The sequence below is a fragment of the Leptonychotes weddellii genome, chromosome 4 (genome assembly GCF_054177405.1).
Source record: "Leptonychotes weddellii isolate Sample4059 chromosome 4, ASM5417740v2, whole genome shotgun sequence".
Lineage (NCBI taxonomy): Eukaryota > Metazoa > Chordata > Mammalia > Carnivora > Phocidae > Leptonychotes > Leptonychotes weddellii.
Window position 1 is genome coordinate 24,627,054 of NC_138372.1, and position 27,491 is coordinate 24,654,544.

Here is a 27,491-nt window from a genome sequence, read left to right on the forward strand (position 1 = left end):
AACCAGAAAAAAAAGTATATATATATATATATATATTATATATGTATATATATATTTCAAATAGTTGTCCTGAGACAGGATGTTACACATAATTTGGGTGCTTTTTGAAATTTTTCTTTAGCTTAGGGATGCCTGGGTGGCTTAGTCAGTTACGCGTCTGCTTTCGGCTCAGGTCATGATCCCAGAGTCCTGGGATCGAGTCCTGCATTGGGCTCCCTGCTCAGTGGGGAGCCTGCTTCTCTCTTTCCCTCTCTCTGCCGTTCCCCCTGCTTGTACACTCGCTCTCTCTCTTGCTCTCTCTCTCTGACAAATAAATAAATAAAATCTTTTAAAAAAATAAAAATTTTCTTTAGCTTAAAGAATGTTGAAGAGGGAAAAGGGCTCATCAAGGAGACAAACAGATTTGTGACTCATTCTTATTCTCTCTACTGCAGATCGTTATTGGCAATTAGCTGTGTACTAATTATCTGGTGAAATCTCATACTATTATTTTGGATCATTCTTTGACTCTTGATTTTTTTCAATAAATTTATGGGGCTTTTTTTCCATTACAAAAGTGATGAAGGTTATGGTTGGGGGGAAATATATAAGAAGCCTTTTTAGGGAGATATAGAATACAAAGAATAAAGTTGTGGATTAATTCTCATTCTTTCTGAACTCCTACTCTGGACCCAAAGCAGGATATCTTAATATTTAGGTGTTTTCCTAAGGGTATGAATGCCACTGATTATGGGTGAACTCTGGGGGAATTTTAGGACTATGGCTTGACTGCTATTGAGCCTCTCTCTTCAGATACTTATTCAAAAGTGGTAAGTCAAGGAACTAAGTTGCGGTCTGGTGCTTCATCCAGAAGTAACAGGGATGAATTTTAGGGCATATTCAGGTATGGAGAAAATAACATTTATTTTCTCGTAATGAACTTAAATCCAAACCTGAAGCCTCATGCTGTTACACTGGCAGAAAACGTAATCTTAGTCATTATTGGCATTCCCAAGAATTCCACCAGAGATATGTATATATCCTAGGATGGGTCTTATCCACCATTAAAGCATCAGGGAGGCTCTGCAGCGATTGGCTCAATAGTCCAGATTGGTTACCACAGAGATGGCCATTGCCCCAATCTGCATGATCTCATCAGGACCCATGGCTTAGGGCATGAGCATCTTCATTGAGGATAAAACTCCTTATGCTCAGGGTCCAGCCCTCTCCCCATGGTGCTGTCAAAGAACATGGTGCAGGTTGTCTCAAATCACAAAACTATAGACCTTCACTCGCTTCCTAGCCTTCTGAAATCTTTTCTTCCTTGGTTTTCTCTAAGGCACTTCTTTGTCTTCTTAACCACACACACACACACACACACACACACTCCTTCCCTGGATATTTTCTTTCTTTCTTTTTTTTTTTTTTACATTTTTGAAAGATTTTATTTATTTATTTGTCAGAGAGAGCGAGAGAGAGCACACAAGCAGGGGGAGCAGCAGGCAGAGGGAGAAGCAGGCTCCCTGCTGAGCAAGGAGCCCAATGCAGGACTCTATCCCAGGACCCTGGGATCATGACCTGAGCCGAAGGCAGACGCTTAACCAACTGAGCCACCCAGGTATCCCTCTCCCTGGATATTTTCATAATCTTTTCAGTCAGGTTGAATTTTCACAAAACATAAGACAGCTCTTGACTTCCAACAGCTTCTGCTTTGGGTCCTACCAAAATCCCTCTGACAAAGATGCAAGGGAGGAGAAGTATGCAACAATACAAATTAATGTCTCAAAAATTAGGTAACTGCCCCCATGAAAAAGCAGTTTGCACACTCAGTGGTAGTCCTCACCTGGGATGAGGATTCAGTCTTTTTTATCATGTTTTTTTTTTTCTCTTGGTCCTATTATCAGAAGCAGGGATGTGCACTCAGTGCTCCAGTTCTCCTGAAGTTGTTACACAAAAGCTAGGGTTTATCTCTCATTGATATATTTTACTTGTACAAGTCATTCATTTATTAGAAACAAGAGTCTACACAACTTAAAGACTCAACTGCTTTATCTTGCTTAGACCAACTTATGTTAACTTAGAAAATAAAACACATTTGTTGTCAGCAATTGCTCATGGATACATTTACTAGACAAGATTTTGGCTGCAAATGACAGAAAACCAAATCAAAGTAGGTCAAGTACAAAGAGAATCTATTATGTCAGGGTCCTGGGACTGAGCCCTGAGTAGAGCTCCACACTCAGAGGGGAGTCTGCTTGAAGATTCTCTCTCTCTCTCTCCCTCTTCTCCTCCCCTCCCCTGCTCACACTCGTCGCCCCCCTCTCTAAAATAAATAAATAAAACTAAAAAAGAGAGAGAGAATCTACTGGCTTACATAATTTGGAAGTTCTAAGAGTTGAACATCACAAATGGATCGATCAAGGAGGGAAAGTGTCAAAATTTTTATTATATGACCTAGACTGGAATCAGAGTACTTCATCTTCCAGGTATTGTGATTAGGTAAGCGATGGTCATTTGATAGTCGCACCTCACTGGGATTTTTTTCTCCTACCCTATCAAGAAATACCCTTCTATATCCAGTGAAAATATTCTTCAGGAGTAGAGGTAAAATAAAGACATTATTAGAGAAGGAAAACCAAAAGAATTTTTTGGCAACAGTCCCGCTTTAAAAGAATTGCTAAAGGAAGTTCTTCAGATAGAAGGGGAATGATACCTGAAGGAAATGGGGAACATCAAGAATGAAAGAAGAACAGAAATGGTAAATATCTGAGTAAACATAGTAGACTATTCTCTTGAGTAATTTTAAAAATATTTACTATTGGGGCGCCTGGGTGGCTCAGTCCTTAAGCGTCTGCCTTCGGCTCAGGTCATGATCCCAGGACTCTGGGATCGAGCTCTGCATCGGGCTCCCTGCTCCACGGGAAGCCTGCTTCTCCCTCTCCCACTCCCCCTGCTTGTGTTCCCTCTCTCACTGTGTCTCTCTCTGTCAAATAAATTTTTAAAAATCTTAAAAAAAATAAAAATATTTACTATTGACAGTAAAAATTATTAACACTGCCTGATAGGGTTTATGATTCTAATACATAAAACAACTATAACAAAAGTGTGGGGAGATGATAAAGGGATTTATTTGGGGGTAATAGTTCTACATTCCACTTGAAGTAGTAAAATACTGATTCTAAGTGGACTGTGGAAAGTAAATTATGTTTATTGCAATCACTAGAGCAACTACTAAAAAAAAAGTATACAAATAGATACTGTCATAAACACAATAGTTAAAATGGGATACTAGGGGGCGCCTGGGTGGCTCAGTCGTTAAGCGTCTCCCTTCGGCTCAGGTCATGATCTCAGGGTCCTGGGATCGAGCCCCGCATCAAGCCCCGCATCAGGCTTCCTGCTCCGCGGGAAGCCTGTTTCTCCCTCTCCCACTACCCCCGCTTGTGTTCCCTCTCTCGCTGTGTCTCTCTCTGTCAAATAAATAAAATCTTTTTTTAAAAAAATGGGATATTAGAAGATGTTCAAATTAGCCAAAAGAAGGCAGAGAAACGGAACAAAGGGAACAGAAAACAAGTAATAAAATGATGTACTTAGTATATATTATATTAGAAAGGTAAGAATAACTGTTGGAGAAATTAAGTTCAGTTACCAATGAAGTATTCAGAATCACCAAAGAGTCTAAATTTGAAGTTAACTGCAGAGGACATTTAGGGACCATAGCAGCAGGGGTCAGGAGGGCCTTTTGGTCTGGACACAGACTTTTTTTTTTAAAGATTTTATTTATTTATTTGACAGAGAGAGACACAGCGAGAGAGGGAACACAAGCAGGGGGAGTGGGGGAGGGAGAAGCAGGCTTCCTGCGGAGCAGGGAGCCAGCCCCATGTGGGGCTCGATCCCAGGACCCTGGGATCATGACCTGAGCCAAAGGCAAACGCTTAACAACTGAGCCAGCCAGGCGCACCAGGACACAGACTTTTGATAATATCTCAAGAAGTATGGTTTAAGACAAAATTGCAATAAATTCATCATTCAACTCTATATATCTTCTATAATCCTATTATGATTTTAAGAATAGCACAATTAGGGGCGCCTGGGTGGCTCAGACGTTAAGCGTCTGCCTTCGGCTCAGGTCGTGATTCCAGGGTCCTGGGATCGAGCCCCGCATCGGGCTCCCTGCTCAGCAGGAACCCTGCTTCTCCCTCTCCTGCTCCCCCTGCTTGTGTTCCCTCTCTCGCTGTGTCTCTCTCTGTCAAATAAATAAATAAAATCTTAAAAAAAAAAAAAAAAGAATAGCACAATTATTTGATCCTATACTTTTTTAGGTGTTGAAAGTGTTAATTTGTTAAGTAGCATTTAAAACACACCATGATTTTTGCACACTCTTTTGGGATTCTTTTAATATACGAAGAGTGCCCCAAAATGGAAAAAGCCTGAACCCTCTCTCCATCGCTGCAGATAATTCCTTTTACTGGGAATTTACTATGTACGTGGAACTTTACCAACATTGCCTTTCCAATCTTCACATGCCTATGGCAAAGGCACTATAATAAACCCCATTTCAAGGATGAAGAAATTGGGATTTACAGAAATTGCTAATAGACCCATCTCTCGAATCCAGTAAATCCAAATGCCGCGCCTGAACTCTGGGTCCATCCCGCCGTTGCCCCAGCATTTAAGGGTCCAAATTTGGGGCCCTGTAGGACGGCTTCAAAGATCAGACCCTGGGCAGCACTAAGGGCTCTTCCCCGCCCTCTGTAGCCAAGGGAACGTGGGCCCCGCCCGACCACCTGCGCTGCGCATGCTCGGCCGCAGAGTGCGGCGGGAAAGGGGCGGGGCCTGTGTGACCGTTTGGCGTCGAAGTTCCTTTGAGAACCCTCACGCGGCCAGCGTCCCTGAGAGAAATTAGTAAGCCCTCTTAAGCGGCCGTGGATTCCTGCGCCTGACCGAAAAGGGGCAGAGAGTTTCGCCTGTGGCGGGAGGATGAAGCTTCGGGTCCGGCCGGGGTCCTAAAGGTGGGTCCCTGCGTGCGGATTCCGCCATGTGAGGGTCGGGAGCTCGGGGTCAGGCCCCTGGATTGTGTTTGTCGTCTCCTTTAACCTTGTCCGCAGAGTCGGGGATCCTTGCCCCGAGTTTTCCAGCGTTTCTCGCCGCCTGCTCCCACTGCGCCGTTACTGGGCTTTCAAGCCTTTGGTCTCTATCCGCGGCCTTTTTTAAAAACATTCATTTGATCACACTTGTAGCTCTCCTTCATTAAGCAGTAGTGTTTTTACAAACAACTTTTTAAAAAAAATCGTGGAAGTCCTTTTGCAATTAGATGTGTACACGGAGTCTCAGCTAAAAAAAAAAAAAAAAAGTTTAGTACAAAAGTTTGACTCGATAAATTCGGACTTGAAATTGGGATTAGATGCAGGTTCAGTCTTCATCACTTTATTTCAGTATATTGCTTTAGTGCCCAGGATTGATAGTATCTTGGTTTGCATGGACTAGTGTTTGCAAACGGTAACTTCCAGCTTTCTCGGGGTGCAATTTCAGTAAGAGTTCGACCACTGATAACACCTGACAGTAACTGGTATTCCTCATCACAAATATACAAGACGAGAAGCCTTTAAAATTTATAACAAGAACTATATTGCATTTAGTCCTGGCAGTATCAGGACTGAACAGTTTGACATTTAACTCCTAGGATGAGGCAACAGCGTTAGGACATTTAGGGACCATAGCATTATCTGCTCTCGCTGTCTCTCTCTCTCTGTCAAATAAATAAATAAAATCTTTAAAAAAAAATTATTTATTTGACAGAGAGAGACACAGCGAGAGAGGGAACACAAGCAGGGGGAGTGGGAGAGGGAGAAGCAGGCTTCCCGCCGAGCAGGGAGCCCGATGCGGGGCTCGATCCCAGGACCCTGGGATCATGACCTGAGCCGAAGGCAGACGCTTAACGACTGAGCCACCCAGCTGCCCCTTTTTCTTGCATTATTAACCTGACTAGGACCTCTAGAACAATGGTGAAGCGGTTAGAGAAGAAATTTTTCAATATTGATGTTGTATTATCCTATGATCCTTCTAAGTTCACTTATTTGAGTATTTTACCGGGCGGGGAGAAGATATTCCTTAGGGTTTTCTATGTACACCATCGTGCTCTCTACAAATAAAAGCAGTTTGTTTACTTCTCCCTTTCCAGTTTTTACACCAAATTTCCATTGAGTATTTCACTTTAACTTAAAGAATTTTCTTTAGCATTTCTACAGTATAGGTTTGTTTGTGATAAATTCTCATTTTCATTTATCTGAAAATATCCTGATTTCACCTTTATTTTTGAAGGATATTTTTACTGACTAGAGAATTTTAGGTAGTTGTTTTTTTCAGCACCGTAAAGATACTCCATTGGCTTCTGGCCTTCATGTTTCTGAAAAGAAAACAGCCTTTATTCTAATTTTTGTTCTCCTGTAAAGTCTTTTTTCTTAAGCTGCTTTTAAGATTTTTTTTTTTTAATCTTTAGTTTTCACTAGTGTGACTATGATGTGGGTGGTTGTGTTTCCCCTTGTATTTACCTTATTTGTTACTCATAGAGCTTCTTGAATTTGTGTGGTTTGATATTTTTCTTGATTTTGGGGAAATTGTCTAGCCAGTAGTTCTTCAAATATTGCTTCTGTTACATTGTCTGTTTTCCCTTATTCTGGGATTCGGTTTACCTCTGTGTTAGACCTTTTTGCCTTGTTCCACATGTTGCTTACCTTATTTGTATTTTTATCCTCTTATGTATCAATCTGAACTACCTTGTACTGTTGATATAAAATGTATCTATTCCTTTTTTTTTTTTTAAAGATTTTATTTATTTGACAGAGAGAGACACAGCAAGAGAGGGGAACACAAGCAGGGGGAGTGGGAGAGGGAGAAGCAGGCTTCCCGCCGAGCAAGGAGCCCGATGCGGGGCTCGATCCCAGGACCCTGGAATCATGACCTGAGCGGAAGGCAGACGCTTAACGACTGAGCCACCCAGGCGCCCCAAAATGTATCTATTCTTAATTTCCCTATTTTATTTTCCAGTTACCAAATTTCCATGACTTTTTTTTTTTTAATTATTCCAGGGCTCTGCTAAACTTCTCCATCTTCTTCTCTATTTTCTCAAATGTATCAAAGTCCTAGCCTGATAATACCAATATGAGTTACCTATAGGTCTGTTCTATTGTCTTTTTTCTTTTCATTGGTTTTCAGTCTTTGGGGGGTTTTTTTGTTGGGATGTACCCATAAATTTTTATTGTATTATGGATGAAAAAATTTAAAGACTCTAGGTGTACTTCCTCCAGAGAGGGCTAAGTTTCCTGTAGGCAGGCAGATAGTTCTAACAGACTATATATATTTATATATAAATATATATATATATATATTTTTTTTTTCTAACAGATTATATTGATCCTTTTGAGGGTTAGTGTTATGCCTTATTAGGGCTGATTTATTTTGGTTTGCCCTTTCTTCTAGGGAGTGGTCTTTTCTCCTGTGATGTGGCCCTTACTCCTAACACATGGGCCCTCTCAACTGCAAGTCCAGATCTTTACCAAATCCCCTCTACCTTTGCTGGGCTTAAATTTCAACTTTGTTCTTAGCTCTGCAAAGCTACTATATATAATCTCTGTTCAGCTCTTTAGACTCAACCTTCTGTTTTCTGCTAGATTTTTTAGTGTCATACTCTGTAGATGTACATTTGGAAGTCAGCTAATAAGTGGAGGAGGAGATTTGTATGCAAATTGGGAGGCTTGTTTCTCCTTGGTTCCCCCTGTCCTTTGTGCCTCAAGAGTTCTGACTGCTTTGGCCACCCAGAACTCCCATCTCCTTAGCTCATTGTGCTGCTGTTTTCTGCTTGGCCCTTTTCCTCTGCTCTGTCCTGCAAAGTGTGCTCAGGGGTAAAGCCTGTTAATGTTATCTGTTATGCCTAGATTTATCATCTCTTCTTTTTTTTAGGTTATCTCTACACCCAACATGGGGCTCATGACCCCTGATAATCAGGCGTTTTGTGCTCTGCCGACTGAGCCAGCCAGGCACCCCTAGACTTACCAGTCTTTTAAGATTTTACTTATTTGTCAGACAGACAGAGAGAGCATAAGCAGGGGGAGTGACAGGCAGAGAGAGAAGCAGGCTCCCCACTGAGCAAGGAGCCCGATGCGGGACTTGATCCCAGGACCCTGAGATCATGACCTGAGCCCGAGACAGACGCTTAACCGACTGAGCCACACAGGCGTCCCATATCATTCTTATTTTTAATTCTTGCCAATCTGATAAAATTTGGAGCTGAGTTGGTTTAGAAGCTGAATAGGGTTTGAGTAAGCAAAAATGACTTTACAAGTAGAACAGTATGAGCACAACATAGTGGGGAAGAATTAAAAGATTAAGGTGAAGCAATTTGAAGCATCAATATTGTACTAATTTTCCAGGAGGAAAGCACATACATTCTCTCTGGAGATCTGTTTGTGTGTCTGGAAATAACTCCCGATAGCTTGTAATTTCTTTGCAGTCTCATGTTTTACTTTAAAAATTAATATCAATTTTGAGGGGCACCTGGGTGGCTCAGTTGGTTAACCAACTGCCTTCGGCTCAGGTCATGATCCCAGGGTCCTGGGATCGAGCCCCGCATCGGGCTCCCTGCTCAGGGGGGAGCCTGCTTCTCCCTCTCCCTCTGCCTGCTCCTCCCCCTGCTTGTGCTCTCTCTCTCTGTCAAATAAATAAATAAAGTCTTCTTAAAAAATTAATGTGAATTTTGTTTTCTGATCCATGATATATCCCTCTTTGGTTTAAAATGTTTTAATTGGTTATTACCAAGTAGTATTATTAACCAGCAGGAACATGTACCACATTTATCCTAGGACTATTAATACTCTCTGACATACATGGTTTATCCCCAGGAAAGACAGGTGATAGACTATATAAAAAAGAGGTTTCAGGGTGCCTATGTGGCTCAGTTGGAGGAGCATGTGACTCTTTTTTTTTTTTTTAAAGATTTTATTTATTTGAGAGAGAGAGAGAGAGAGAGCACATGAGAGGGGGGAGGGTCAGAGGGAGAAGCAGACTCCCTGCCGAGCAGGGAGCCCGATGCAGAACTCGATCCTGGGACTCCAGGATCATGACCTGAGCTGAAGGCAGTCGCTTAACCAACTGAGCCACCCAGGCGCCCGCCATATGAGCTTTTATTGCACTTCACAAGTCAGGCCTTATTCATTTAATTTTCTGCTTTGTGATAAGGACTTGCAGTAAAAGCTACCAGAAAAGTGGGGAAAGGACCAAAGATGAGAGAAAAGAATATAGAAGGAACCAGTCTGTCCTGGAGAAAGAGGCGTTGGGGCTGAGCAATCAAAAGTCACTTGTAGGAGGGCCTGGGTGGCTCAGTAGGTTAAGCATCTGCCTTCAGCTCAGGTCATGATCTCAGGGTCCTGGTATCAAGCCCCATGTCCCACTCCCTGCTCAGTGGGGAGCCTGCTTCTCCCTCTACCTCTGTTCCTCCCACCTGCTTGTGCGCACACAAGCTCTCTCTCAAAAAATAAAAATCTTAAAAAACAAAAAAAGGCACTTGTAGTTCCTCAAAAGCTATAAAATGGAATTATATTTTAAGCCTGAATGTGCAACAATCTTTTATATTTTGGTTTTGGATTTTAACTATCTTATCTAGTTACCAAAAAGGAATCCATTAATGGGGCGGGGGGGCAGGCATGAAGTGTAAATGCAAAGTAGATTCAAAACATATATAGAAGGTATATTTGATCCACTTTGGTGATTAGATGTGGGAACTTTGAGAGAAGAGAAGCTTAGGATTACCCCTAGATTTCTGGTTTGGGAAATTGGGTATATAGGATAGTGCATTTTATAAGAAAGGGAACATGTGTAAAGCAGGCTTATGGGAATTATATAAGAATATAGTTTTAAATCTCTTGAATTTGAGGGACCTGTGGAGCGTCCAAGTGGAGATATTTAGTAGGCAGTTAGGTGTATGGGCTGGAGCTCAGAAATATAGGGGAAAATCAGCCTATAAATGATAGTTGAATCCAAGGTTTTGCCCACAGAACAAGTGAGAAAGAGTCCTGTGGAATTGTGCTTTGGGGGAACACAAATATTTTTATTTTTTAAAAGATTTTATTTGAGGGCGCCTGGGTGGCTCAGTCGTTAAGCGTCTGCCTTCGGCTCAGGTCATGATCCCAGGGTCCTGGGATCAAGCCCCACATCGGGCTCCCTGCTTGGTGGGAAGCCTGCTTCTCACTCTCCCACTCCCCCTGCTTGTGTTCCCTCTCTCGCTGTGTCTCTCTCTGTCGAATAAATAAATCTTTAAAAATAAAATAAAATAAAATAAAATAAAAGATTTTATTTGAGAGAGAACATGAGCTGGGTGGGGTGGGGGGGGCGCTGCAAAGGGAAAAGCAGAACAGAAAGCTTGACTCGGGGCTCTGTCCCAGGACCCCGGGATCATGACCTGAGCCAAAGGCAGATGCTTAACTAACTAAGGCACCCAGAGCGCAAATATTTTAGAAGCAGGTGAAATAAATGAGAAGAAGACTGTCAAAGAGATAGGAGGAGAAATAGGCCTTGCAGTCATAGGATTCAAGGAAATAGAGAGGCTCAAGGATGAGGGAAGGGAGTGGTCAGAGAGAGGGCACTAGCTTTAAAAGTTGGATCCTTGAATGTATCTGAATGTTTATATGTGAAGAACCAATAAGGAGGGAAAGAGAAGTTGAAGAAGATATAGATAATAATTGGCTCTATAAGAGCAGTGGCAGGGGAGAGGTAGTGAGCACAGGTATTTGGATTAACCTTGGATAGAAGACTTTATGTTTTCTAAGACTAAGTTAAAAGTAAACTTGTGGGTTTGGTGAGCTTATGCTATAGGCAGGCCTGGGAGAATAGAAGTGGAGAAAACTAGTCCCAGAAGAAAGCATAGAGATATGTCTACCAAAGAATTATAAAGCAAAGCTATGTTGGGGAATAATGGATGAAGGGAAGAAAGCCAGTGTTGGTACTGTGAAGGAACCTTGAGTCCAAGCTGTCTAAAGACCCTGTGTGCTTCCAGAAAATCAGACTGTCCCATCAATTCATATTTTATTTTAGGAACCTGGATACTGTTCCCCAAGAAGAAATTCATTAGTTTGGACCTGGAGGATTCTTTTGTATCAGACACCAAGATGAAAGAATCACCGATAGATGGTAAATGTGACAAAGCAGTGACACCACAACTGGGGCGGCTAGATGAAATTAAGACAGAACCTGACAATGCTCAGGTAAATATCCTACTTTATTTTCTTTTTTGTAGAGCAGCATTTAAGTATACACTTCAGTTATGCAGATGCTGGTTTACTGGCTGAAAACCTGAAATCTTTATCTTCCCCTAAGCAGTTGGTCAAATAATACAAGGTATATGGTGTGAAGTGCCATCACAACTGTATGCAAGAACATGATTTGAGCAAAGAATGGATGTTTAGAATTGGGTTTTGGATTGATAAACGAATTGCTTAGGGTATTATGGGCCTAACTAAGGTTAACACATTTTTGTTTTCATTTTTCTTAACTTGAAACAATATGAGTAACTAATCATATGTTTTTATGCTACTGACTCTGTTTAGTACATTATAAATTCTTAGAATTTTTTTCTTTGTAATTATTTTACCCAAATCAGTTTCATGTTTATTCTTAAACTTTTTTAGACATATTATATGCTAAAGAATCTGTAAATGATAAACTGACTCAAGCTGTGAATGTTCTGTGAGTAGTGCCAAATTTCCTTAAAATGTTTATATATGAACTAGCTGAAATTTCTAATGAAACAAAAAGTAAATTCAGTTTTATTTCTAGTATTCTGTTTAGGAATAGCCTAAAGTAAATCAGTATTAAGTAAGGATATTACTCCCATTGAGTTGGTGACACTGGGGAATGTTGTCCCATCTCAGAAGTATTGATTGCTTCTTCAGTGTATGGACATTCAAACACATAGATCATGTTTAGATAGAGTGCCTGCTGCTCTGAAAAATCCTCTGCAAGACTCATTTAGCCCACTCCAACAATTTTGTGTTTAAGGTCTTTATGAAGACAATTAGCTATTATTGATTAGAACAAGGAGGGAAAATAGGCGTCATTACTGAGTGTGTCTCCTCTATTTGTGGTAGCTTACTGAAGGACTCTGTGAACAAATATTACTGAAATCACATCTAGGTATTATAGAATATAATATATAATGTATAGAATATAATGTGTCAGCCAAAGGTCAAAAGGGGAGTGTTCACCTATGGTTCAGTTCAGTTATACAATTCACTAATATACAGTATTATATATCAATAATATACAGTATTATTTTCTGTTGAATAACTAGTTGTTTTATACACATTGTATTCATTATTTTCATCTCTTTTTTTAGGAGTATTGTCAAGCCCAGCAGCCTAAAACTCAGGAGAATGAACTGAAAATAAACACCACATTTTCAGACAGTGGTAATAGAATTACTTAAATTAATCCTATTTATTCTAACCAATGTAATAGCCAGTTTATTCTACTTTTTTAGAGTGTCTTTGAATAGTGCATTGTTTGGGGTTTCAAGTCCAGAAGTAACCTCTAAAAGAAAACAAAAGAATGCATACTTAATTTTACGTAAATACTAATTTTCTTCCTTCCTGTTTTGTGTTTATAGCTCCACAGTTGACTGCAGGCATTCAGCTTTCTCTGACATCATCTGGCATGAATAAAATGCTTCCTTCAGTTTCAACCACAGCTATTCAGGTTTCCTGTTCTGGTTGTAAAAAAATCCTCCAGAAGGGGCAAACTGCTTATCAGAGGAAAGGGTCTACTCAGCTTTTCTGCTCCACGCTGTGCATCACTGAATACATTTCATCTGCCAATTCACCAGCTCTTCCCAAGAGAACTTGTTCAAACTGCTCAAAGTATATAATTCTAAATTATGCCCCCTTTTACTTCCCTACATAGATCTTGATCAGAGTCTTGGTTATAACTGTCTACATTTTCATTTTTTCTTTTCTTTTCTTTTTTTTTAAAGATTTTATTTATTTATTTGACAGAGAGAGTGAGAGAGCACAAGCAGGGGGAACAGCAGAGGTAGAGGGAGAAGCAGGCTCCCCGCCAAGCAGGGAGCGTGATGCGGGGCTTGATCCCAGGACTCTGGGATCATGACCTGAGCCGAAGGCAGATGCTTAACCATCTGAGCCACCCAGGCGCCCCTATTTTCATTTTTTCTGAAGAAGTATCACCTTGGTTTAGTGAAAAGAAGCTGCTTCTGCTTTCAGTTCCTCTGTTAGATTCTTCAGAAATACTTTTTTTGTTGAGAGATTTGCAGAAATTAAAACATAAGGAGTTCTATTTCTCTTCAGCTTTAAATAATGTGACTTCTGAAACTTAACCTTCCTACTCTTCATTTAAAATTCTCTATAAATGAAATTATTATATGCCCATTCTATTTTATCATTTAACCGTATAGGAGGCAAACCACTAACACATTAATCATGTAATAGTTAATTTGGATCTTCCAAGGTATAAAATAGCCAAGGTGTGACATTATAAAATAATGTTTCTCATAATGGTAAATGAAGTTATTCGATTCTTTTACAAAATTGAATAGTCGTAGGTGAACATGGATGGATGTAGTCTTTTCAAGATTTCAGTGTTGGGGTCTGTATTGCTAACTTCTTTATATATATATGTAAGGCAATTTAGATGCAGAGAAAGGAAGTAGTAATTTCATAATGAATTAGTGGAAAATGTCCAAAACCTTGAACTCTATCCTGAGATATATAAAGGATCAACGTGCTTTGAGAATCCTATCGTAGTATAATTCTGGTTTGTTAGTACTCATTAAATGCTAATGCTAAATTTTAAATGTTTTTGTTTCAGAACAAAGAAAACACATAAGCCACCAGTTTTGCTCGTAAATATAATAAATTCCTTTCATATGTCTTATTTTGGAATCAGGTTGCCATAATTTGAATTTTGCTTCCTCCATTTACGGTTATATTGTACAACTCATAGCAGCTGTATCCATATCATCTGGGAGCTTGTTAAATAAAAATACAGAATCTCAGGCCTCATCCAGACCTACTGAATCAGAGTTGCATTTGTCCCCAGATGATACATCTATATGCTAAAGTTTGAAAAGCATCGAGAACTTCTTAGTATTCCCATTTGTTTTGTTAAATGCACATAAGAATTATGAGCATTAAATAATAGATTTAAGTGATCAAAACAATACTGGCATGTAATAAGACCTTAGTAAATGTTAGTTATCACTGTTATTCTCTTAACATACTCACAAACCCTTTTTATTGGTTGCTTCAGCTCCTTGTTTAGCTGCTGCTTCGGGTATTATCTGTTGCTTCGAGTCTTACTCCCTGAAACTCAACCTTTCTCTTGTCTTTTTTCAACCCTTCAATACTATGTCTTTTTTCCTTTTTGCTAAGGGCTGTATGGCACTCTCTTCAGTCTGCTTTCTTTCTCTGCAGAATCATAAAACTGGAAGGGACCTTAGAGATCATCCAGTCCAAACATTTTCTTTTGGTTTTGAGGAAACTGAGGTCCTGAGAAGTTAAGGTATCATGTTACTGTGTTTGGAGTTTACCCATTGTACATCTTCAGCAGATCTCCCAGACAGATTGAAAAGGCTGAAACAGGAAAGATATAGTGTGTAAGTTGTTCCCTAAGATGAAGAAATCCAATATGAGCAAAAATATGAAACAGGTTTTACTTCCTTTGGAATACAGATTTTTTTTTGATAAAAACACTATTGTATAGGTTGGTGGAACGGTAATAATGCTTAGGCTGGGAGAGGCCATCCATTGTCCAGAGTAACCTGTGCTTTTTAAAAAATTTTTTTCTTTCACATTTATTAGCGTCTTGTATTAATATAGAGTTCTCAAGATTTTAGCTAATTATCAGTATTGAGGTTTCTTTCATAGCAATGATTTTTTTTTTTTTTAAAGATTTTATTTATTTATTTGAGAGAGAGAGAGAGTACATGAGAGGGGGGAGGGTCAGAGGGAGAAGCAGGCTCCCCGCCGAGCAGGGAGCCCGATGTGGGACTCGATCCCAGGACTCCAGGATCATGACCTGAGCCGAAGGCAGTCGCTTAACCAGCTGAGCCACCCAGGCGCCCCTCATAGCAATGATTTAAGATCTGTTTTGAGTTAATGCAGTTTTTATTCTGTTTCATGAACCAAATAAAAGTTAGCTTCGAAAATGGCATTTTAAATCATGTTAGAAAAATAAGACTTTTTTTTTAAGATTTTATTTATTTATTTATTGGAGAGCGAGCGAGAGAGAAGCAGCATGAGAGAGGAGAGGGTTAGAGGGAGAAGCAGGCTCCTTGCTGAGCAAGGAGCCCGATGTGGGACTCGATCCCAGGACCCTGGGATCATGACCTGAGCCGAAGGCAGTCGCTTAACCAACTGAGCCACCCAGGCGCCCAAAATAAGACTTCTTTTGAGAGCAGTGTATTTAAGAAGTGTCATTTCTGCACTTTAGTATCCCAGTTGGAACCAACCAGAGATTCTGATAGCAATCAGCAGAGTTCAGAATATCCCTGTGCTATATAACACTTACATGTAGGAAAGTTGTTCAGTCCTGTGCTTAGAGTTTATTTAAGCTAATTTCAGGTACTATTAAGAAAACTCATTTTTTTAGTTTTTTATTTATAAGGACTTAGTAGATTAGAAACCAGGAATGTAATATACTGGTAGCAGTAAAAATCAGTAAACATTTTCAGACTTCCATGCTTTTGCCAATGGTTTCTTCTGCCTCCCTTTCCATCTGCTAATTTCTTTCTATCTTAAAGGTCTGCCTCAAATATCTTTACCTCTTGTCTGTTCCCACACCATTTTTTCCTCTCCTCTCACTAACCCCCCACCCACTCAGAGTAATTATTCCATGGCCTGTGTTTTAATAGTGTTCATAGTTCCCACAACATTAATCATAAAATTAATGTTTTTAAAGAAAGAATTGATATCGCCCCAGTTAAAATATGAACCTCTTTTTTTTTTTTAAAGATTTTATTCATTTATTTGAGAGAGAGAAGGAGCAGGGAGAGGGGGAAGCAGACTCCCCGCTGAGCAGGGAACCCAATGCAAGACTCAATCCCAGGACCCCGGGATCATGACCTGAGCTGAAGGCAGATACCTAACCAACTGAGCCACCCAGGCGCCCCTAGACTTATGAACCTCTTGATGAGATTAGGAACCAGATCATACTCATCTTTATATTCCCAGTGCGTAAACACCAACTGGCACACAGTGAATCCTAGAAAAGTTTTTGTCGAGTAAAATACAAGGATAGCACAACTCAGATACTGCATTTAGAGCTATATTTTAAACCAGTAAAATGATTGATAATGAAATGAACCTGTTACTTTTGGTACCGTCTATTTAAGAAGGAGGAAAATCATAATACACTAAAAATTTGTAAGTGTTAAAATAGTGTTGATTTCAGGAATATTTCATCTGGAAAACTATTATCCTAAAGATTGATACTCTAAGGGTTCTAAGTAGCCAGATACCATCGCAGTTCTTAAACATTCTGGTCTCTGGACCCCTTTCCACTCTTAAAATTTTTTGAAGAGCCAGAGAGCCTTAGTTTATGTAGGTTCTATCTACCAATATATACTGTGTTCGAAATTAAAATTGAGAAATTTTTAAACTAATTATTAACTCATTTAAAAATAATAACTCATTGCATGTTGACATAAATAATATTTTTAATGAAAAATAGCCATATACGTTTTTTAATTTAGTGAGGAGGAATTTTAAGAAAAATTCAATAAGCATCATTTTACCAGTTTTGCAAACCACTTCAGCGTCTGACTGGGTTTTCATATCTGCCTCTGTTCAGTTTATTGGAAAATGTTGTTTTAGCTGAAGTGTGAAAAAAAATCTGGCACTACAAATATGTAATTGGAAAAGGGAGGAGTGTTTTAATAGCCTTTTAGATTTTGTGGATGCTCTTCTTTGATCATCTACCAGAAAATAGGTAGTACTTCTTAAAGGTTAGTTACAATGTGAAATCTGAAACCATACCAATGAATTTTTTGTACTGTTAGGTTAAAATACATTGGTCTGTTTGTACTTTGGATGGCTTTTTTTTTACCCATGAATGAATGATTTTTCTTACATGCTATCATAATTTGGAAAGTACTGGTTCACTGAGTTATGTAGATCTTCCAAATGTTGGCATATTTCTTTTTTTTTTTTATAAAGATTTTATTTATTTATTTGAGAGACAGAGCACACGGGTAAATGAGCAGGCAGAGGAAGAAGCAGGCTCCCCGCTGAGCAGAGAGCCTGACATAGGGCTCGATCCCAGGACCCTGGGATCATGACCTGAGCTGAAGGCAGACGCTCAACCGAGCCACCCAGGTGCCCCTGTTGGCATATTTATGCAATATTTTTAAAATCACATTTGTTAAAAGAAACACTAAAAAAAAAAAAAAAAATACCACTAATCTCATCAAGAAAGCTTAACTATTGGGAAGCAAGTTGGAGATGGGATATTTTCCATAATTCTAATTTTCAATGAAAGCTCGACTTTTATCATTGGCAGTGAAACTGCCAGTTGTTTATCTTGAAGTAACAGTCTTACTTTATTCATTTTTGAGAAAATATTTGCCAGATACCCACTCTGGATAATAGTTTGTTCTTTCAAGTAAAAATGTATTCCATGAAAAAGGTAACTACCTCAGGTTGTAACTCTCAACATTCCCACGGGAGATTTTCCTTGAGACAACCATCATACTTTGGTGTGAAGGAGAAGTACTTTATGCCTGTGTCCCATATCATCACACAGAATACTAAAAAGAGGTTGTCAAGGATAAAGTTTAATAAAGTAAATGATTTTTACAACGAATGTGTGGCAATGAATAACATACTAGGACATTCTGGTTCAACTGCCTTAATTTGTGCTCAGGCTCTAGCGTTTGACCCAGCAGTTTTTTTTCTCCCAATTTATTGAGGTGAAAGTCACATAACAAAAAGCCACTTCAGTAGTATTTAGTACACTCAACAGTGTCTAGTTCAGAACATTTCTGTCACTCCAGTGTATCCAGTAAGCAGTTTCTCCCCAGAGATCTCCTCTCTCTTCAGCCCCTGGCAACCACCAATCTTCATTCTATCCATGGATTTACCTATTCTGGATATTTCATATCACTGGAATCCTACAGCATACAACCTTCTGTGTCTGTCTTTTAGCATAATTTTGTCGAGATTTATCCGAGGTTTATATGTGTTGTAGCATGTAGCACTTCATTCTTTTTTTTATAGCTGAGTAATATTCCATTGTATGGATATAGCACAATTTGTTCATTCATTCATTGGTGAACATTTGGGCTGTTTCCATCTTTTAGCTATTTTTTTTTTTCTTTTTTAAGTAAGCTCCAGGCCCAATGTGGGGCTTGAACTCACAACCCTGAGATCAAGAGTTGTGTGCTTTACCAACTGAGCCAGCCCAGTGCCCCTGTCTTTTTTAGCTATTTGAAATAGTGCTGTTAGGAACATACATGTATTTATCCTTTTTTGAGTACTTCTCTTCAGTTCCTTGGGGTACATGCCTAGGAGTGGAATTGCAGTGGCCCATTGTGATGGTGCACCATCAGTTCAAATGTTAACATAGGGAGAAAGACAGTTTTTTTGGACAAATAATATTTTAATATGAAAATAGTTTTGTTTTTTGTGGACCCCTCTAAAAGTATCTGGAGTATCCCCGGAGGTTTGTAGACCATATTTTGATATCCTCTGTCTTGTAGATTACAAAGTTGGTTAGGTATGAATTTGCGATTTCTCATCATCATTCTTTTATCACTAGCACTAATTAATATAAGCTACGTAATCCTCAAACTGTGCTATCAGTTGTGTTTTATAATCCCTACTTTATAGATGAGGGAATCAACATTTGGGAGTATATATGACTTACCCGTCATTGCATAATATAAGTCCTAGAACTAAATACCAAATTCAGGTTTTCTTATTTCAAGGCTGGTGTTACTGCTGTTGCACCATCTAAAGGTAGATGAAATGGGAGAGGGTTGCTTGAGGGAGTGCTTTAACTTATAAAAGTGTTTAATGGTGCCCTTGTTTTTCCTTTTAGAGACATCTTAAATCTAAAGGATGTGATCAGTGTCCAGCTAGAAGATAATACGTCTAGCAAAAATTTTTGCAGCCAGTCTTGTCTTTCATCATATGAAGAAAAAAGAAAAGCATTTGTTACCATATGTACTAATAGCATTTTAACCAAGTGCAGCATGTGTCAGAAGACTACTGTTGTAAGTTGCAATTTTTTTTAACTTTGAGGGATTCTGATTATTTTGCTTAAATATTAGAGTTTTTACTGAATTTTTTTAAATCCTAGATTCAGTATGAAGTAAAATACCAGCATGTGAAACACTGTCTTGTAGTAATGCCTGTTTTCAGTTTCACTCTGACAGCCTCATCATGGTGGTCTTGAGAACTGTGGGGCTTACTATTAAACTGTCTCTAGTCTGTTTCATATGCTTCAGATGAAAGGACAGTCCCATTACTTTAATAGTTCAAGGAGAGGGGTGCCTGGGTGGCTCAGTCAGTTAAGTGTCTGACTCTTGATTTCAACTCATGTCATGAGATCGAGCCCCACGTGAGGCTCTGTACTCAGTGCAGAGTCTGCTTGTCCCTCTCCCTCTGCTCCTCTCCCACCCCACGCACTCGCGCACTCTCTCTCTCTCAAATAAATAAATAAAATCGTGAAAAAAAATTGGTCAAAGAGTATTACAGCATATAAGCAGGTATGAATAAAGACCTGTTGCATAAAGAACCACTCCATTTGAATTTGACTGCATGGGACTCAAATGAAACATCCAAGATTGAGTTCCTTCCGTTAGTTCACTTGTGGATGGTTCCACTTTAGGAAAAGGGTGGCGATTAGCTTTTCGTACCATTAGGAACAGTTTCAGTTGGTAGGACAGTGAAGAAGATGAAATAAAAGACTTCTGAGAGACAGTTCCTCTTACATAACAATTCATGATAAATTCTGTATGGAGATTTTCCTAAAGAATCTCAGGATGATCTGGCCTTGAAGAAAAGCCAAGCATATGAAAACTTGTTTATAAACTGCAAATAAAGATAGCAGAAATAATAATAGCCTACTGGTCAGTAAGACTCAACTACAAAGTGTTTTGGGGTTTTTTTTAAGATTTTATTTATTTATTTGACGGAGAGAGACACAGCGTAAGAGGGAACACAAGCAGGGGAAGTGGGAGAGGGAGAAGCAGGCTTCCTGCTGAGCGGGGAGCCTGATGTGGGGCTCGATCCCAGGACCCTGGGATCATGACTTGAGCCGAAGGCAGACGCTTAACGACTGAGCCACCCAGGTGCCCCACACAGTGTTTTTAATTCTATGTTTTCTTATACCTAAGCAAGGTTAAAATGAATCAAGAATGTCACATGCTTTTCTGAATGAGAAATAATCCCCGGGGCACCTGGGTGGCTCAGTTGGTTAAGCGGCTGCCTTTGGCTCAGGTCATGATCCTGGGGTCCTGGGATTGAGCCCCACGTCCGGCTCCCTGCTCAGCGGAGAGCCTGCTTCTCCCTTGCCTTCTGCCTACTTGTGCTCTCTATCTCTCTGTCAAATAAATAAATAAAATCTTAAAAAAAAAAAAAGAAAGAATCCCCTATTTCTGGTAGGAGAGCCTTGGGTGAGAGGTTCTGAGAACAGAGAAGCTGGGTCCTGCTTTGGTGGACTAAATGAGATTAATGCAGTTGGTGGTCTGAGCCCCTTTCATGAGGTAGGATTGAGGTTGTCTTGCTTGTTCAGATGATGCTTTGAGACCCAACTCTATCTCCATAAATTCTTCCTTAAAATCATGCAATTGAAGATAGGATTCTCAGCAAGTCTGAACAATTCAAATAGGTCATTTGTAAGCCACATCTTTTCTTTCTTTCTTTTTTTTTTTAATTTTTTTTTTTTTAAGATTTTATTTATTTGAGAGAGAGGGAAAGTGAGAGACAACACGAGTGGATGGGGAGGGACAGAGAAGAGGGAGAAGCAGACTGTCCGCTGAGCAGGGAGCCCAAGGGGGGTTAATGCCAGGGCTCTGGGATCATGACCTGAGCAGAAGGCAGACGCTTAACCGACTGAGCCACCCAGGCACCCCAGGGCTTCTCAAAGTATAAAAAGTCATACTAGTAAAGTGTAAAAGAATTTTCAAAGTTATACTCTGTTTTTTGTTTCATTGTTCCTTTGCCAAGTTGTTTTTCACGGAAGAAAATGTGTATTTTTTCTTTTTTTTTTTTTGAGTATTTATTTGGGAGAGAGAATTGAGCCCAATGTGGGGCTCAATCCCAGGACCCTGGCTGGGATCATGACCTGAGCTGAAGGCAGACATTAACTGACTGAGCCACCCAGCCACCCCTGTATAAGATATTTTCATTTGTCCTTGTACTTTATGCCCCAAAAGCAGTTCTTTCTCACCATTGCCATAAGTCCAGGAATGATGGTTCCTGTTTCAGTAGAAACAATAGGTGGTAAGCCTCACAGTTTATATCATTTACCTTTGCACACTTACTGCTTCCTGAATGCACTATATTCTATATATTTTACTGCTTGTATGCTACTTTCTTGCAGTATGCTTGCAATTTTAACCATGAAGTTAGCCTAGAGAAACAGTGATTCCCACAGCCGTTCTCTGGCTCCTCCTTAGTACCAATAGAAGGCTTTCCTGAGTTAATATTCAAAGTGGAATTGAGGAAAGAGATATAATTTTAAGACTTTTGTTTATTTATCCAGTTGGCTTTGATTGCCTGGAATGATGACCATATTCTGTGACCTCTTTCTTCATTGCTTGCATATGTATTACTGCTGCTACTAATATTATCTGATAAATAACACAAATAGTGATTTATTGGATTGATCTCTTTCATTTTTGTCACTGTAATCTGTATTGCCTTTTTCTCTTGTTTGTTTTTAATTCAAGTTAGTTAACGTGTAGGGTATTATTAGTTTCAGGGTAGAGTTTAGTGATTCATCAGTTGCATATAATACCCAGTGCTCATTATTTTTTTCTGGTTTTTAAGAAAGTGTAAAAATGTGGCTTCATTATCATCACTTGCTATATTTTAACTAAGAGCCGTAATGAGTATATTTTTGTTTGTTAACAATATATGTCATATACCAGGAATATGAATATTACTTTAATTTCTAAACAGAAACCAACCAAAACACTTACATCTGTTCCTTGCAAATCATTGAAGCCCTCAGATGAAGTGATTGAGACCACCAATGACTTGGGGAAGACAGACCTTTTTTGTTCTATTAATTGTTTCTCTGCTTACAATAAAGCTAAGACGGAATCATCTACAGGTAATGTTTGTTTAGCAGTTATCAGAGGTTTAGAAACTATTGAAGAATATTACTGCTTTCCTTTAATTTATAACCTTGATTCATCTCAAAATTAAACTGACTTAAAAGTCAAAACAGAGGTGCCTGGGTGGCTCAGTCGTTAAGCGTCTGCCTTCAGCTCAGGTCATGATCCCAGGGTCCTGGGATCGAGCCCCACATCGGGCTCCCTGCTCTGCGGGAAGCCTGCTTCTCCCTCTCCCACTCCCCCTGCTTGTGTTCCTGCTCTCGCTGTGTCTCTCTCTATCAAATAAATAAACAAAATCTTAAAAAAAAAAAAAAGTCAAAACAATGCAAAATTCATTGCAAAAAAATGTTTTTCAGGTGCGCCTGGCTGGCTCAGTCAGTAGATCATGTAACTCTTGATCTCAGGGTCATGAGTTCAAGCCCCACATTGGGCATGGAGCCTACATTTTAAAAAAAGTTTTCCAGTAGTTTTATATAAAAGGAAGCCTACTTCACAACCAGAGACTTAATATTTATTTGTAAAGATTGTTGTGTTAGAATATAGAATTTTGTACTTAGCCCTGCTTTGTAAAAACAAGGATATTAGTTACATTTTTTACAGCAAATAGAACTAGTTGGAAATACTTGGAAGTTCACTAATAGAAAAACACAAGTCACCCAGGGCCAACTTCGTATTCCATCAAAGAGCCTCATATAGGACCGCTGGTCCTGTTTACATAGATAATAAAGTAAATGATGCCCCTGGGGCTTGTACATCATGTAAACTGGCTCATTATAGAAATCTTTGCAATACTAGCTTAGATACCAGTGTAGCTCCGTTCATGTTGAGGGTTATGAATCTTGAAAGAGTTAGAAATGATACCCATTAGGGATGCCTGGCTACCTCAGTCGGTAGAGTGAGTGACTCTTAATCTTGGGGTTATGGGTTTGAGTCCCATGTTGGGTGTAGAGATTACTTTAAAAAAATAAAATATTTTAAAAAATGATGAAAGAAATGATAACCATTAGGAGATTCTAAAGGAATCTCTTTTCTGTTCTTCATGGGTAATTTCATGTAAAGATTTGCTTGAAATTTCAAGCAAATGGTTAAAAGAACTGAGAAATTGTATGCAAAGGTAAAATATGTTAAAAAATGGAAAAAGGAAATTATCAGTTTAAGGTTATTAATGTGTTATCCTAAAGAACCTGGCGATCCCTAAGCCATACTCCAATATCCAGCAATAATACCTAAAGCTATTAGATTTTTTTTTTTTTTTAAGATTTTATTCACTTATTTGACAGAGAGTGTATACAAGCGGGGAGCAGCAGAGGGAGAGGGAGAAGCAGGCTCCCCACCGAGCAGGAAGCCAGATGCGGGGTTCAATCCCAGGACCCCAGGATCATGACTCGAGCCGAAGGCAGACGCTTAACCCACTGAGCCACCCAGGCACCCCAAGCTATTAGATTTTTTCATTGTTTGTTGAAACACTTGTTATTAAACAATGCTTTCTGATTGATTGATTCTGCTTGGTTTTTGAGAAATCTTTTTATTTTTTTCAGTAAATGTTTCCGTGGTACATGATGCCTCAACGGATCTCTTTTCTCCAAAGAAAGATACAACTCCAGTTATAAGCAATATAGTGTCACTGGCAGATACTCATGTTTCCCTACCCATCATGAACTCTGATGTCTTACAAGGTAAAATTGATATAAAGATACCTGACATATACACTGTTTTCCCATCCTTGATGAATCTATCTATATTCTAAGGTTGTTTTTGTTGTCTGATATGAAATAAGCAATTGTAGTTTATGATGCTATTTTATAGCATATATTTTATTGCATACAAGATCTTGAATTGATGATACTCTTTTATTTTAGCAGATACAGTTTCTTCAGTAACAGCAAATGTCATTGTAGATGTAAGTTTTGTCCTTAATATTTTTGACACTGTCTTGTCTTTTTTAAGCATATTTTGTGAATATATATATGTATATATATGTGTGTGTGTCCATATATATATACATGAGCATATTCATTCCTGTTTTCATCGAAGAGCTCAAAAAAGTTGAGCAAGAGACATCTTTTGGTATTCACATTCAATTTCCCAAATCTCAGGTTTGACTTGAAATTATTAATAAGAATATTTAAACAGAAGTATTATTAGTTGTAGTTTTTCCTCTGCATTCTTTATTACCTTTTTCAATATTCTAGGTCACGTGAGCAATAAAAATTATTTTTATTACAATTACATACCAAAAGATTCTTTGAACATTTAATGCTGAATTTAGATTGCAACTTTATATTATAAATAATTGTTAATGTTTCCCCCTAGTGGAGCTAATATTGCAACTCACCCATTCATTTTATTGTGTTATTAGGATAGATATGTTTGATATTTTAATCATTTGAAAGCTGTTCAAACAAATGCTTTTCTCTTTTTCTCTCAAACATTTCTAAGAGTTTACCCAGTGAATCAAGTAGTGGTGTTGCAACTGGTAGTGTTGAACAGCCAAGCCTTTCTCCATCTTCATCAATACCCAGTCAGCATATGGTTGAGTCCAGTGTAGAAGTACAAAAAGATCAAGTGTCAAACCAAGATGCTACATACAATATGAAATCTGTGAAAATAAGTGATGGACTATGTCACCCAAAATTTACATCCAAAGTACAAAAAGTTAAAGATAAGTCACGAAGCATTAAAAAATCTTGGTGTTCAAATTTCCAGCATTTGAAAAACAGTATTAAAAAGGAAGTGACATTCTGTTATTCATGCCAGTTGTTCTGCCAAAAAAATTTTAGTTTTGGAGGAGAATCATTTGCAGCCCAAGGAATTTCTAATTGGAAAAAGACTCTAGAAAAATTCAGAAAGCATGAAAAAAGTGAAATGCATTTGAAGTCATTGCAGTTTTGGAGGGAATACCAGTTTTCTGATGAAGCCATCAATGATAATTTATCTATTCATTCAAAACAGATTGAAGGAAATAAAAAGTACCTAAAGCTTATAATTGAAAATATTTTATTTCTTGGGAAGCAGTGTTTACCATTAAGAGGAAATGACCAATCGATTTCATCTGTGAATAAAGGCAATTTTTTAGAACTGTTAGAAATCAGAGCAAAAGATAAAGGAGAAGAAATATTTCGACTTATGAATTCACAAGTTGACTTCTATAATAGTACACAAATTCAAAATGATATTATTGAAATAATAAAGACTGAAATGCTGCAAGATATTGTGAACGAAATCAATGCCTCCTCAGCTTTTTCAATAATATGTGATGAGACAACTGATAGTGCCACTAAAGAACAGCTTTCAGTTTGTGTAAGATACCCACAAAAAATGTCAAAGGCTGTCTTAATTAAAGAAAGATTCTTGGGTTTCATAGATACTGAAGAGATGACTGGGACTAACTTACATAGGATTATCAAAACTTACCTGCAGCAAATTGGAGTTGATCTGAAGAAGATATGTGGCCAGGCCTATGATAGTACCACTAATTTGAGGGGAAAATTTAGTAAAATTGCAGCAGAATTCAAGAAAGAAGAGCCAAGAGCTTTGTACATACATTGTTATGCACATTTTTTGGATTTAGCAGTAATTAGGTTTTGTAAAGAAGTGAAAGAACTCCGAAGTGCTCTAAATACTCTCAACTCTTTGTTCAACACTATTCATATGTCTGGGGAAATGTCTGCAAATTTTCAAAACATTTGTAAGCTAAGTCAAAACAAAACATGCAAGAAACATACATCACAATCATGTTGGACAGTCCATGATCATACATTACTGTCTGTGATTGAGGGCCTTCCAGAGATTATTGAAACATTGGAAGTTGTATCAAGCCATTCTTCAAACACAAGTTTGGCTGATGAATTGAGTGATTTGTTAATATTGGTTTCCAAATTTGAATTTATCTTTTGTTTGAAATTTCTTTATCGAGTGTTAAGTGTTACAGGAATTCTTTCCAAAGAGCTTCAAAGTGAAACCATAGATATTTTTTCGTTGTCTTCAAAAATAGAAGCAATTTTGGAATGTTTATCATCTGAAAGAAATGATGCCTATTTCAAAACTATCTGGGATGGGGCAGAGGAAATATGTCAAAAAATAACCAGTAAAGGTTTTGAAGTTGAAAGACCTTCTTTTCAGAAAAGAAGAAAAATTCAGAAAACAGTAGATCTTGGCAATTCAGATAGTATGTTTTTTCCTACTTCAACAGAAGAACAATATAAAATTAATATTTATTACCAAGGATTGGATACTATATTAAATAATTTAAAATTATGTTTTTCAGAGTTTGATTATTGTAAAATGAAGCAAATTTCAGAACTATTATTTAAATGGAATGAACCATTAAATGAGACAACAGCCAAACATGTCCAAGAATTTTATAAACTTGATGCAGACATCATCCCAGAACTTAGATTTTATCGGCAATATGCAAAGCTCAATTTTGTCATAGATTATGATTGTATCAACTTCATCAATCTTGGCTGTTTGTTTATTCAGCATGGTCTTCACAATAATATTCCTTGCATATCAAAGTTATTATATATTGCTTTGTCTTGGCCAGTTACTTCAAGTGCTGAAAATTCATTTTCTATACTGCCCCGTCTTAAAACATATTTATGTCATACCATGGGACAAGAGAAGCTTAGCGGCCTAGCCCTAATGGCTGTTGAGCAGGAATTGGTGAATAAACTGATGGAACCTGAAAGACTCAATGGAATTGTAGAAAAGTTTATCCATCAGATGAAAGAAACCTAACATTTGCTAATTTGAATTTACCTAAAAGAATTTTGTATTTCTGCTGGAATGTTTGTTTTTTATTTCAAAATTTTATCTCCTAAGAAAAAAATTTTTTTTCATCAGAACATGTAACATTCACTTGATTGAAAATTCAAAAAAACAGACTGAAAAGAGAAAAGTCTCCTTCCTCTCTTTAGTACCCAAGTCCCCCTCCCTGTAGTGTTATCTGTTTCTCAAATATCCTCCTGGAGATATTTTTCACAGATAGTACTCTGCAGTGCACACCGTTCTTCAACTTGTCCACTTAACGTATTTTTGAGATTGTCCTATATCAGTACTAAAGAGTTTCTTGATTTTTTTTTTACAACTGCATAAAATTTCATTGTATGAATGTACCATAATATATTTGAGCAGTCCCTAACAATAAACATTTCAATTCTTTCTAGTA

General features: G+C 38.3%; 1 protein-coding gene across 13 annotated transcripts in view; it reads left to right on the top strand.

Moving 5' to 3' along the window:
• ZMYM1 (zinc finger MYM-type containing 1) overlaps positions 1-27,491 on the top strand; it is a 44,133-nt gene extending 16,642 nt beyond the window's left edge. The window contains exons 1-9 of one of the 13 annotated variants that reach the window (XM_031027304.2): positions 4,791-4,988; positions 11,062-11,231; positions 12,362-12,434; positions 12,632-12,881; positions 19,075-19,249; positions 22,164-22,317; positions 23,860-23,997; positions 24,184-24,221; positions 24,761-27,491. In XM_031027304.2, the coding sequence (XP_030883164.2) occupies positions 11,136-11,231; positions 12,362-12,434; positions 12,632-12,881; positions 19,075-19,249; positions 22,164-22,317; positions 23,860-23,997; positions 24,184-24,221; positions 24,761-27,061 (3,225 nt within the window). In that variant the 5' untranslated portion in view covers positions 4,791-4,988; positions 11,062-11,135 and the 3' untranslated portion in view covers positions 27,062-27,491. Of the gene's footprint in view, positions 1-4,790; positions 4,989-11,061; positions 11,232-11,654; positions 11,713-12,361; positions 12,435-12,631; positions 12,882-14,450; positions 14,633-19,074; positions 19,250-22,163; positions 22,318-23,859; positions 23,998-24,180; positions 24,222-24,760 lie in introns of those variants that run through there. The other 12 variants (XM_031027300.2, XM_031027303.2, XM_081818050.1 and 9 more) reach the window with 12 other exon arrangements.